Source organism: Pelobates fuscus, chromosome 6, assembly GCF_036172605.1.
Source record: "Pelobates fuscus isolate aPelFus1 chromosome 6, aPelFus1.pri, whole genome shotgun sequence".
Classification (NCBI taxonomy): domain Eukaryota; kingdom Metazoa; phylum Chordata; class Amphibia; order Anura; family Pelobatidae; genus Pelobates; species Pelobates fuscus.
In genome coordinates, this window is record NC_086322.1 from 137940768 (window position 1) to 137955015 (window position 14248).

At 39.1% G+C, this 14248-nt stretch overlaps 1 protein-coding gene across 1 annotated transcript in view; it reads right to left on the reverse strand.

Moving 5' to 3' along the window:
- Positions 1-278: 278 nt before the first annotated feature.
- LOC134614474 (caspase-6-like) overlaps positions 279-14248 on the reverse strand; it is a 42960-nt gene continuing 28990 nt past the window's right edge. Inside the window, exon 8 of the mRNA XM_063458348.1 lies at positions 279-2508. Within this exon, the coding sequence (XP_063314418.1) occupies positions 2270-2508 (239 nt within the window). The 3' untranslated portion in view covers positions 279-2269. The remainder of the gene's footprint in view (positions 2509-14248) is intronic.

The window sequence follows — 14248 nt, forward strand, 5'->3', positions numbered from 1 at the left end:
CGCAAGAGAATACTGAGAACGGGCAGCAGCTGAAATAGCCTGGCCTTCGGTGGGTCCCCGCTCAGATCTCAAGCTGGTTCTAGCTCATCTTGTGCCATTACAGAGAAAAGGAGGGAACCACCAGAATCACTTAGGAAAATGTGTTTTATGGTTACAAAACTAACATACGGTATTGATCAATAAATACAACTTTGGCATTTTAAAGGCTAAATTGAAAAGCTTAAATTGCAATGTATTAAACGTCTAAAGTCACACAAAAAACAACAGCATTTCTGAAATAGATTTAAAAGTGCAGTCAAATTTATAGCAAAAAGAATTGTTGATGCCAGTGTCATTTAATTCTAACTCTGTACATTTATATCATCAAGTTAGCACTGAAATCCGATCTTCAAAACATTAGCATTCAATTAGCCTAAGCACAAAGAGTTGCATAAACAGAAGAGGTACAAGTTCAGCAGTTTATACACATCCCTCATCCAAGAAGTGCATTGGGAATCTAATTTGTAAACATACATTTTGCTAACAAACAAACATTTAAAAACTACTAAAATAGTTCTGTTGGATAGCAAAAATGTAAACAGTTCAGTTTTCGAACAACTTAAAAATAACATACTATGCAAATCATATTACATTTCTTAAAGTTTCCAAAATGTTCTTTTGTTGTCAGAATATGGAATGGTAGAATCTTTTGAAACTGTCAAGGTGTTAATATTAACACATTTACAAAAATGTAGTTTATTAAGATTAGTTTAAAAACTAGAAATACTCTTCAAAGGAAAGTACATTTGGTTTTTGTATATGGTGTAATTCAGTAACAAAATAATTCCTAATTTTGTTGTCTTGTCGGTCAAGGAATGGATACAGGTGTATTCAATTCTAGAGTGGTTTGTGATAAATTGTATGAAATGAGTTTTGCAAGACCTGTGATTCATTTAGCAACTTGTTAATGAAATCAATCAATCGGCTTGTTCAGGGCCTGCTTTAACTTTATGCATGAGTTAATTTAGTTAGTTTATCACTATAACAGTAGAGTAGGTTCAATGCGATCTTAAAGTAAAAAACAAATTAAAAAAAACTTAAAATACTCCAATATTCCAATGTTGTTCCATACATTTTAAGATTTTCACACCGATCTTCACACAGATCTATGGCCTGCTGTCGTGGTTATGGTACCAGGAGTGCATTGGCACCCTTCCAGGGAAAGTAGTCCTAGTGTTTGTGAACATTCTCACAACTTATCTGGTGTCCGTTGGGCACCAGTCACATTCAGAAGCAATTGCATGGAGCTAAACCCTGATTCTCTCTGCCAATGAACCATCCCTGCACAACAGAGCTTAGCCCAAGTACCATGTGAACATTATAGTGAAATCATCACACCAAAGCAATTGTAATACGTAGCATGTGCCAACTCACAGTGCTCAGAGTAAAGGCATATGACAGTTACCCTACTATATTTGTGGAGTGAGACTGGAAAGCTAAAATAGTGTCTGTGCTTCTTATTTCATATACAAACCGTGCAGATTCGTACCATCCAGCATTGATATATATTTTTATGGGGGGGGGGGAGGGGTTTATGTACTGTCAATTCAAATAATGTAATAAAATTCACAGGTGACACAATTGTTCAGTGCGTACTGGATTGGCATCGGAAGTTGTGCATAACATTGGAAGCCTGGCCTTTCTGCTGCTCCATGTGCACAAAAAAACAAACAAACACAGATACATATTAATAGACACCATACTTTCAAATCTATTAGATTAATTAACAATGGATTACCTGAGAGATGCTCACGATGAAATGTTGCATTTAAACACATTAAGAAGGGTAACTTTTTGTTTCACAAATAAACCAGTATGTGGACTGTTGATATGTCCAGGTAGATTGCTACAACTCTTATCTACCTATTCAGGCTTATTTCACAGAACAATAATTCTCTAAGATCACCATACAAACCATGCAATAGCCAAGTGTATTGATCTCACAAGTAAAATTATTTTAGGATCATCAATATACATTTTGAAGAGACACCGTCTTTGCTTTCACTAAGGATCAATCAGTACTAAAAAACAAAACAAAAAAAACTACAAACCGAAAAACAGTTTCCTAATTAATATTTTTTCATAATATATTCCCTTTTACCTCCTACAAAAAAAATACAAAAGTTGTTTATGGGGGGACAACAATGAACAATAGAATAACAAAATATCTATTTAAAAAAAAAAAGTTTAAGGAAAAAAGTATTACAGAAATAAAAATGATTTAAAAAGATCAATTCTGCTTTGGCTTAAAAAAGAGCTTTTTGGTTAACATGGATGCAAAGCACGGCACTTGTTTTTTTCCAATTGCGTTACGGTCAAGGCAATTTTCCACAGAGCGCAGAGACACCTTCCGATTCACCAAAGTTAGAAGTTCGGTCAGTTCCAATGTTGTTCCATACGTTTTAAGGATTTCACACAGATCTTGAACATACCAGGAGCCAAATAAGGTTTCACGATGTGAATAGTAGCCTAAAGACAAATAAAAAGAACACAAACATTTAAAAACATGCAACTTCTCATGCCTTGTTACAAATACATCAAATCAATTAATAAAAATCACCACAGAGACTTTTCTGAGGCATATTATGACAATTCATTTTTCAGCATCTTGTGAATAAATAATCCAATTTTATAACATCCTGCATGATATCACACACTGAGTCATTGAATTCACTAGCTTAACTAGTCCAGATTTCACGTCTGTCTGAATTATGAAAAGAAAAAGACTTTGTTTTGTAAAATAAGGTTTGAAATTCCCAAGGTCTATGTTAAAGGTTTTGGGCCTTAACGAAAACAAACATGAAAAAAAAGATGTTGTTTGAAAGGTGTAAAGCAAGCAAGTCTTGCAATAACAATCCTGTCCCAATGTGAGCGAGGGTTTGGGCTTTAAAGGGTTACTCCAAGCACCATAAGTATTAACATAATAATTTTAGCTTAATGAAGCAGTTTTGGTGTGTAGGTCATGACATTGCAGTGTCACTGCTAAATTCTCAACCATTTGTGAGGTAAATCCCTTTGTTTATGCAGCCTTAGCCACACCTCCTTGCATGTGACTTACACGGCTTTGTAAACACTTCCTGTAAAGAGAGATCTAATGTTTAACCTTCCTTTATTGTACAGATTGATTAATTTATCTCCTGCTTTGTCAATAGCCTGCAGGAGCCTCCTGTGTGTCATTAAAGTTCAATTTACAGAGCAGGACATAAAAACACTTTTAACCCCTTAGTAACCGCGGACGTACATGGTACGTTATAAAAAAAAACAAAAAAAAACTGCAGTTAACGACCGCTGACTTACCCTGTACGTCTGCGGCCCAAATGAGCGCTGGAAGAGATCGTGATCGCTTCCAGCAGCTCTAAGGGTATTACACAATGGCTCGATATCGAGGCCCCTCCCTGCACTACCCCCTCCCTGCACTCCATACATGGTTTAAAAAAAAAAAAAAAAAAATTACAAAATTAACCAACAATCGGTCTTCTACTGAGGGGGACTGTCTGGGCTCAGCCCAGACAGTCCCCCCCTCTGCAATTTAGGACCCCCAGGGGCCATGTGATCGCTCTAAAAGAGCGGTCACATGGCCGCAATAGGTGTCCACTGAACTGGCAGGCAGTCCCCCTGCTGGTGAAAAAAGTAAAAAAGTAAAAGTAAAAAAAATCTAAATAAAGTTAATAAATTAACAAATTGTGTATATATACACACACACACATATATACATATATATATATATATATATATATATATATATATATATATATATATATATATATATATATATATATATATATAGTCCAGACTCTGGCACTCAACCCCAAAAGACCATATATACAATGTATGTTACCAGGGTGCCTCCAGGCCAGTAGATAGAAGGTAAGAATCAGGAGCACTCGCTTGGATTTTTCAACAGTGGATAAAGTGTTTAATCACAACTTCAACATCAACGTTTCGACCCTTCAGGGTCTTTATCAAGATAGTGATAATGCACATAACATACAAATATATACAAAAAAGTAAGTGGTTAACTTACCCCACCTGTGTGAAGTGATTCCGGAAGTAAAGTTAGCCGGACGGAGTGTGTGTGGAAAGATGAGAACGTCCGCATCCTGACGTTCATGCGTGCGTGCGTGATGACGTGCATGCGTGCGTGATGACGTGCGTGCGGTGAAAACGTGCCCCCCCGCGTGATGACATCATCACGGGTGAAATACAACATAACCATGGTAACCACACGATCCCCGTGTAGCTAACCACAACAAGGAGGAACAAACTAAAAGAATTCTATACACAACTAGTGAGGGAAGAAGGTATATAGACATGTACAGCCATACCATAAACTAAGACCCACAATAGTACCTAGGCTAGCAAACCAAAAAGGAGTGTGGACATAGGGTGAATGTGTGTACTGTATCCAACCCAATATATGGGAAAGTAAGTCCTAAAATGATAGGATCTAAACCAGGATAAAATAATACAATGCAACAAGTGCCCATGAGACCACATGGAATATATGTGCACATATAAGAATAGAAAAAATGTAAGAAATCTGACAAAAGTGTATGTATAAATCTGAAAGTGAGATCTGGTGTGTGTGAACCGTAAAAAGGAGGAATAAACCCTACCCTGCAGGTGAGCCAATGTGTGTGAGAGCAAAGAGAAGAAGAAGGAAAAAGACCAAAAAGAAACAAAGAAAAGTAAAGGGATAAGCAAATGAAAAATACCTCCATCCCCATAGCAAATTCAGGGAAACCCAATGAGAACACATAATAACATAAACAAGTCTGCATCCCCAGGTTAAATAATCTATAGCTGTAACCAATTGGTCAACCTCACTGTAAGCCTGTCTATATATACAACAATGTAGATCATACTGGCCCCCTATCTCTAGAATAGGAGAAAGCCCATATTGTTAGAACAGCTTGTCATATATCTCCATAATAGGCCCCCACTGCCCTCCTAACCTCAAGATCTAAGGAAAGAAGGAAAACAATATTGCAACAAAAAATGAAAACCCTACATACCAGGACATAGCCGATGAAGATATGTACAAAAGAATATATACAGAAGCATACGTCTTAATTATACACGTATAGCCCGTCACGAGCCAGCCCGGCCCTAATGATAAACTTCTCTAAACAAAAACTACAAACCAATACATGATAGCGATAAGCTCTAAATAAGTAGATCCAAATTCAAAGAAAAGGAGAACAATACCAATCTAGATAATCTAACGAGTATCTAAAAATGAAGAAAATGAGATGTACTCATTAAGTCCCCTGGGTTGTAGGGTGTCCAATCGTTTGATCCAAAAGGTCTCTTTCTGGAGTAGTAGTTTAGACCGATCCCCACCTCTCATGAGGGTTGGTATCACATCGATGGCGATAAATTTCAAGGTGGGTAGTCTATGGTTAAATTCCAAGAAGTGCTTGGCCACCGGCTTGTCTGTTTTCCCATCTCTATAAGCTGTCATAATTGATGACCGATGCCCCCTGATTCTGTCTCGAAGTGTGAGATCTGTCTTACCCACGTAGCATAATCCACATGGGCACGAGATGAGATATATCACGTGATCTGTCAGGCAAGAGATGTAATGATTGATCTTGTATCTAGTGCCAGAGTGTGGATGTGCAAATGTTGAGCCAGGTAGCATATGTCCACACGTGACACATCCCGTGCACCTGAAGCACCCCATCTTAGTGGGTTTGGTAGACGTCAGCCTTTCTCTTGGTAAGTCCGTTTTCATCAGTAAATCCTTGAGACTTTTATTCCTACTATAGGCAATTCTAGGGGGATTGGAGAAAATGGTACTCAGAGAGTTGTCAGCAGATAGAATATCCCAACGTTTTTTGATACTCCGTGAGATGTTCCCACTGGCTGAATTAAATGTCATCGGGATCGTGATTTGTGGGACATTGTATCGGGTAGTGCCTTTATCATAGATCTCTCGGGCCCGTTTAAGGGCTTGCTCCAGCGTATCCTTATAATATCCCCTTTCCAGGAATGCTCTTTGCATCATCCCAAGTTGTATTTCACAATTTGTGCTGTCGGAATTGTTCCTCAGTTCCCTGAGGAATTGGGAGATGGGTAAAGACTTTTTTAGTGCCTGAGGGTGAAAGCTCGTGGAGTGCAATAACGTGTTCCGGTCAGACGGTTTCTTATACAGGCTATAGCCAATTTTGTTATGACATTTATATACTTCTACGTCCAGGAATTGTATCTTGTCAGTGCTCCAATTGAGTGTGAGTTCCACAGGGGATTCATCATTATTGATCACATCAATCATGGACTGTAGTTCTTCCACTGCTCCAGACCAGATGATAAAAATATCGTCCACAAACCTGTGGTATGAAATAATGTGGGCACCAAACATATCCACAATCTTGCTGCGCTCAAAAATGTACATGTAGCAGTTGGCGTAGGATGGAGCTATGGCCGATCCCATCGCAGTTCCCCGAAGTTGTATATAGAAATTCTTTTCAAATCTGAAATAATTATGAAATAATAGGAACTCCAAACATTCTATCAAGAATTCTATGGGGGGGCCATGGTAACAGTTGCTCTCGCATAACCAGGTACGTAGTGCTGCCATCCCTGCGTCATGCGGGATAATCGTAAACAGACTTTTCACGTCCATAGTAGCAAATATTACTGGTGAATCGGGTAAAATAAGCTCTTTGATCTTCATCAGGAAATCCTGGGTGTCCTTCAGGGATGTAGGTATGGTCTCAATGCTGGTTTTACAATGGTAATCCACAAATTTAGCCAAGGGTTCTAATAGACCCCCTCTTGCCGATACGATCGGTCTGCCCGGAGGTGTATTGGGGTTCTTGTGTACCTTCGGTAATGTATACAATACCGGGATTTTCGGGTGTTCATTTACCAGGTATGCCGCTGGCTCGTGACGGGCTATACGTGTATAATTAAGACGTATGCTTCTGTATATATTCTTTTGTACAAATCTTCATCGGCTATGTCCTGGTATGTAGGGTTTTCATTTTTTGTTGCAATATTGTTTTCCTTCTTTCCTTAGATCTTGAGGTTAGGAGGGCAGTGGGGGCCTATTATGGAGATATATGACAAGCTGTTCTAACAATATGGGCTTTCTCCTATTCTAGAGATAGGGGGCCAGTATGATCTACATTGTTGTATATATAGACAGGCTTACAGTGAGGTTGACCAATTGGTTACAGCTATAGATTATTTAACCTGGGGATGCAGACTTGTTTATGTTATTATGTGTTCTCATTGGGTTTCCCTGAATTTGCTATGGGGATGGAGGTATTTTTCATTTGCTTATCCCTTTACTTTTCTTTGTTTCTTTTTGGTCTTTTTCCTTCTTCTTCTCTTTGCTCTCACACACATTGGCTCACCTGCAGGGTAGGGTTTATTCCTCCTTTTTACGGTTCACACACACCAGATCTCACTTTCAGATTTATACATACACTTTTGTCAGATTTCTTACATTTTTTCTATTCTTATATGTGCACATATATTCCATGTGGTCTCATGGGCACTTGTTGCATTGTATTATTTTATCCTGGTTTAGATCCTATCATTTTAGGACTTACTTTCCCATATATTGGGTTGGATACAGTACACACATTCACCCTATGTCCACACTCCTTTTTGGTTTGCTAGCCTAGGTACTATTGTGGGTCTTAGTTTATGGTATGGCTGTACATGTCTATATACCTTCTTCCCTCACTAGTTGTGTATAGAATTCTTTTAGTTTGTTCCTCCTTGTTGTGGTTAGCTACACGGGGATCGTGTGGTTACCATGGTTATGTTGTATTTCACCCGTGATGATGTCATCACGCGGGGGGGCACGTTTTCACCGCACGCACGTCATCACGCACGCATGCACGTCATCACGCACGCACGCATGAACGTCAGGATGCGGACGTTCTCATCTTTCCACACACACTCCGTCCGGCTAACTTTACTTCCGGAATCACTTCACACAGGTGGGGTAAGTTAACCACTTACTTTTTTGTATATATTTGTATGTTATGTGCATTATCACTATCTTGATAAAGACCCTGAAGGGTCGAAACGTTGATGTTGAAGTTGTGATTAAACACTTTATCCACTGTTGAAAAATCCAAGCGAGTGCTCCTGATTCTTACCTTCTATCTACTGGCCTGGAGGCACCCTGGTAACATACATTGTATATATGGTCTTTTGGGGTTGAGTGCCAGAGTCTGGACTAAATATATTGTAAGTGTGCTTGCCACACACTCTCTGTTAGCACCACCGTATTATTTACCTATATTATCTTACTACCATCAAGTTTGGGGATTGATTCCTGCTGATCTTTGATCAAGCACTTTTCCATGGAGGATTTTTTACTTAGGGCTGGGGCCCTAGTGGACACAGCCGAGATACTACAAATCTCAGAAGCGGAGGCAGAGAATATTTTGTGGCCGAAGGGCACTGATGAATTACAGCATGTGGATTCTATCAGGGATGTATATAATGAACTGATCAAGTTAAAAAGGCGAGAAGTAGATTTGGATCTGCATGGGATATTTATCTCTGATTACTATAGATCCAAGAGGATCCCTAGAGGAGTTAGGGTACGTAATGCACCTACCATCGGCAGACAGAACCCTGAATTTTGCCGCAAATGGGCTGGTATAGCCAATAAGTGTGCTTTAGATTGGATGATTATCACTGTGGAGGAGGTGAAGAATGAATTGGTGGTAGTCAAAGAGTCGATTAACAAGGTGGAAACATCCAATACATCACTAATAACGGCTTCAGCTTCTGCACAACAGATGATTAAACTCCAAGATGAGATTATGCGATATAGAAACGATTTGATCAAATTCAAGAAGCAAAAACTTGCAAAGGTTGATCACGATTACACGCATCATCAGGTATATCACTGGTTAAGTGGGGGAGAGAGACGGAGACCGCAATTTCCACGGCAGAAAATGAGGATTAGGAAACCACAATTCATGTCCATTGATACCAGCTCTGCAGAATCTATGTCTGAAACTGAGGGCGCAGACTCGAGGCAACGAACGGGAACTCAAATGAGATATGATTCATCCCAACATTTTTTAGGTGGGGGACAACACCCCAACGACCCACCATCATCAATATTGGCAGCAAGAGCAAACACAAACACAGACCCATCAGGAGGGGACAGAGGGGCAGGATCTATAAAACTCAGGTCCAAACCACCAATAAAGAAGAAATAAACCCTGTATTTAACCTATCAACTAAACAGTTAACAAGGGATCACATTAATATACTGTCCAAGGGACTGACATTTGTACCATTTTCCAGACCAGACAAGTTCGCATTGGATGTTGAATTATTTAAGATGAACCGTACTCTCAATTTGAACGTTGCACGGGACCAATGGGGCAATAAAGAAAAACATCCATTTAAATTGAAGAACACATGGGAACCGAAAACCTCTCAGGCCTCCATCAAGACGTTTGGACAACTAATCCGTCAAGATATAAACCAGACTCTTCTCCAACACAAACCTATGGGAGAAAACATGACTGCTGGGGAGAAAATAGCATTGCAGGATCTGAAGAAAGATCATACTATTACGATTCGTCCAGCGGATAAAGGAGGTGCCATAGTCATCCAAAACTACTCGGATTACAGAGCTGAAATTCTTAACCAATTGAGTGACAGTGTTACATACCAGATGATCACCTTTGATCCTACCACCTCTTTTTTGAAAAAACTTTGAACATTAGTGGATCAAGGTATGGCTTCAGGATGGATTGATGAATATACGGCGGCATACCTGGTAAATGAACACCCGAAAATCCCGGTATTGTATACATTACCGAAGGTACACAAGAACCCCAATACACCTCCGGGCAGACCGATCGTATCGGCAAGAGGGGGTCTATTAGAACCCTTGGCTAAATTTGTGGATTACCATTGTAAAACCAGCATTGAGACCATACCTACATCCCTGAAGGACACCCAGGATTTCCTGATGAAGATCAAAGAGCTTATTTTACCCGATTCACCAGTAATATTTGCTACTATGGACGTGAAAAGTCTGTTTACGATTATCCCGCATGACGCAGGGATGGCAGCACTACGTACCTGGTTATGCGAGAGCAACTGTTACCATGGCCCCCCCATAGAATTCTTGATAGAATGTTTGGAGTTCCTATTATTTCATAATTATTTCAGATTTGAAAAGAATTTCTATATACAACTTCGGGGAACTGCGATGGGATCGGCCATAGCTCCATCCTACGCCAACTGCTACATGTACATTTTTGAGCGCAGCAAGATTGTGGATATGTTTGGTGCCCACATTATTTCATACCACAGGTTTGTGGACGATATTTTTATCATCTGGTCTGGAGCAGTGGAAGAACTACAGTCCATGATTGATGTGATCAATAATGATGAATCCCCTGTGGAACTCACACTCAATTGGAGCACTGACAAGATACAATTCCTGGACGTAGAAGTATATAAATGTCATAACAAAATTGGCTATAGCCTGTATAAGAAACCGTCTGACCGGAACACGTTATTGCACTCCACGAGCTTTCACCCTCAGGCACTAAAAAAGTCTTTACCCATCTCCCAATTCCTCAGGGTACTGAGGAACAATTCCGACAGCACAAATTGTGAAATACAACTTGGGATGATGCAAAGAGCATTCCTGGAAAGGGGATATTATAAGGATACGCTGGAGCAAGCCCTTAAACGGGCCCGAGAGATCTATGATAAAGGCACTACCCGATACAATGTCCCACAAATCACGATCCCGATGACATTTAATTCAGCCAGTGGGAACATCTCACGGAGTATCAAAAAACGTTGGGATATTCTATCTGCTGACAACTCTCTGAGTACCATTTTCTCCAATCCCCCTAGAATTGCCTATAGTAGGAATAAAAGTCTCAAGGATTTACTGATGAAAACGGACTTACCAAGAGAAAGGCTGACGTCTACCAAACCCACTAAGATGGGGTGCTTCAGGTGCACGGGATGTGTCACGTGTGGACATATGCTACCTGGCTCAACATTTGCACATCCACACTCTGGCACTAGATACAAGATCAATCATTACATCTCTTGCCTGACAGATCACGTGATATATCTCATCTCGTGCCCATGTGGATTATGCTACGTGGGTAAGACGGATCTCACACTTCGAGACAGAATCAGGGGGCATCGGTCATCAATTATGACAGCTTATAGAGATGGGAAAACAGACAAGCCGGTGGCCAAGCACTTCTTGGAATTTAACCATAGACTACCCACCTTGAAATTTATCGCCATCGATGTGATACCAACCCTCATGAGAGGTGGGGATCGGTCTAAACTACTACTCCAGAAAGAGACCTTTTGGATCAAACGATTGGACACCCTACAACCCAGGGGACTTAATGAGTACATCTCATTTTCTTCATTTTTAGATACTCGTTAGATTATCTAGATTGGTATTGTTCTCCTTTTCTTTGAATTTGGATCTACTTATTTAGAGCTTATCGCTATCATGTATTGGTTTGTAGTTTTTGTTTAGAGAAGTTTATCATTAGGGCCGGGCTGGCTCGTGACGGGCTATACGTGTATAATTAAGACGTATGCTTCTGTATATATTCTTTTGTACATATCTTCATCGGCTATGTCCTGGTATGTAGGGTTTTCATTTTTTGTTGCAATATTGTTTTCCTTCTTTCCTTAGATCTTGAGGTTAGGAGGGCAGTGGGGGCCTATTATGGAGATATATGACAAGCTGTTCTAACAATATGGGCTTTCTCCTATTCTAGAGATAGGGGGCCAGTATGATCTACATTGTTGTATATATAGACAGGCTTACAGTGAGGTTGACCAATTGGTTACAGCTATAGATTATTTAACCTGGGGATGCAGACTTGTTTATGTTATTATGTGTTCTCATTGGGTTTCCCTGAATTTGCTATGGGGATGGAGGTATTTTTCATTTGCTTATCCCTTTACTTTTCTTTGTTTCTTTTTGGTCTTTTTCCTTCTTCTTCTCTTTGCTCTCACACACATTGGCTCACCTGCAGGGTAGGGTTTATTCCTCCTTTTTACGGTTCACACACACCAGATCTCACTTTCAGATTTATACATACACTTTTGTCAGATTTCTTACATTTTTTCTATTCTTATATGTGCACATATATTCCATGTGGTCTCATGGGCACTTGTTGCATTGTATTATTTTATCCTGGTTTAGATCCTATCATTTTAGGACTTACTTTCCCATATATTGGGTTGGATACAGTACACACATTCACCCTATGTCCACACTCCTTTTTGGTTTGCTAGCCTAGGTACTATTGTGGGTCTTAGTTTATGGTATGGCTGTACATGTCTATATACCTTCTTCCCTCACTAGTTGTGTATAGAATTCTTTTAGTTTGTTCCTCCTTGTTGTGGTTAGCTACACGGGGATCGTGTGGTTACCATGGTTATGTTGTATTTCACCCGTGATGATGTCATCACGCGGGGGGGGCACGTTTTCACCGCACGCACGTCATCACGCACGCATGCACATCATCACGCACGCACGCATGAACGTCAGGATGCGGACGTTCTCATCTTTCCACACACACTCCGTCCGGCTAACTTTACTTCCGGAATCACTTCACACAGGTGGGGTAAGTTAACCACTTACTTTTTTGTATATATTTGTATGTTATGTGCATTATCACTATCTTGATAAAGACCCTGAAGGGTCGAAACGTTGATGTTGAAGTTGTGATTAAACACTTTATCCACTGTTGAAAAATCCAAGCGAGTGCTCCTGATTCTTACCTTCTATATATATATATATATATATATATATATATATATATATATATATATATATATATATATATATATATATATCTTGTATATAACGTCATATTAAGTGTATTTTTTATTAATATAAAAATACACACATATATAAAACAAAAATTAAATCATTAAAAAAACTGTAAAAATCATTTTAAAAATCATTTATTTATATATGTGTAATTTTATGCTAACTGTATTTTATAATATATATATATATATATATATATATATATATATATAAAATTCTATGTATATCTCCTTAATGACTGTGGACGTGGAGACCCCAGCAGTGTCGCTGCAGCAGCTCCGGCCACCCCGGCCCTCCGGGGCCATGTGATAACTATGATCACATCGCCGCAATAAGACTCTAGGAGCTTCCAGCAGGGGGACTGTCTGAGCTGTCAGGCATTCCCCCCCGTGCTAAAAAGTAAAAAAAAAGTTATACATATATATGTATAATATATTATAAAATCATTAACGCATTTTATAATATATTATACCATACGCGCGCCGGGGCTCCAACATTCACCCAGGTTAGACCGCACATCATCTACTGACAGACAGTGACCACTGTCATACAATCAGTACGTGTATTCTCACAAAACCTCCCTGCATTGAATTCTTCAGCAGCGGTCTGACCAGGGTGATTAGACTTTCTGGCGTTCTGCTCCATAGAGATAGATAGACTCTCTTTCTCATAGGTGCCTTTGAAAACACAGACTAACAAATCCTTGAACTACTATTATTTCAGCGAAAGCCAGTTTATTTTCCCTTCTTTACAGGTGCCAACAAAGGCACAGACTTACACATATTTGAAGCAGAATTATTTTCCCGCCATTTCTGACGTGATACCGTATTTTGTAATGGTGATAATTATCGGTAGTGCCATCCAGTGATGGTTAGATCCAAAACTAGCATAGGTGCCCTTGAAGGCACATTACCAACATTGTTTACTCTACACCAACAGTCCTTTCTAGGTCACTGTTTCAGTAGCCGCTGTACTCTGCTTGCATTTCCACATTGCAGAGGGGTTCCCCTGGCATTACATTGCAAACATGTTATTATACCATGTTGCATTTTAGTGACAAACCGTTACAGATTGCTTATTTGATTAATTATAGAACAATGCATTGAATACAGCTTGTTATTATCTATTTAAACACATCCCAGAGTAAACTCCTATATGTAAATATATATATATATATATATATATATATATATATATATATATATATATATATATATATATATATATATATATATATATATATATATATATATATATATATATTATAATGTTTATTTTTATTTATTTTTTTACCAGTTTCTGTGACTAAGTGGCTACTAAGAAAGACTGGACATACCCCACTTGCAATACCTCGGGTTGTTTAGTTTTGCAAATGGTATG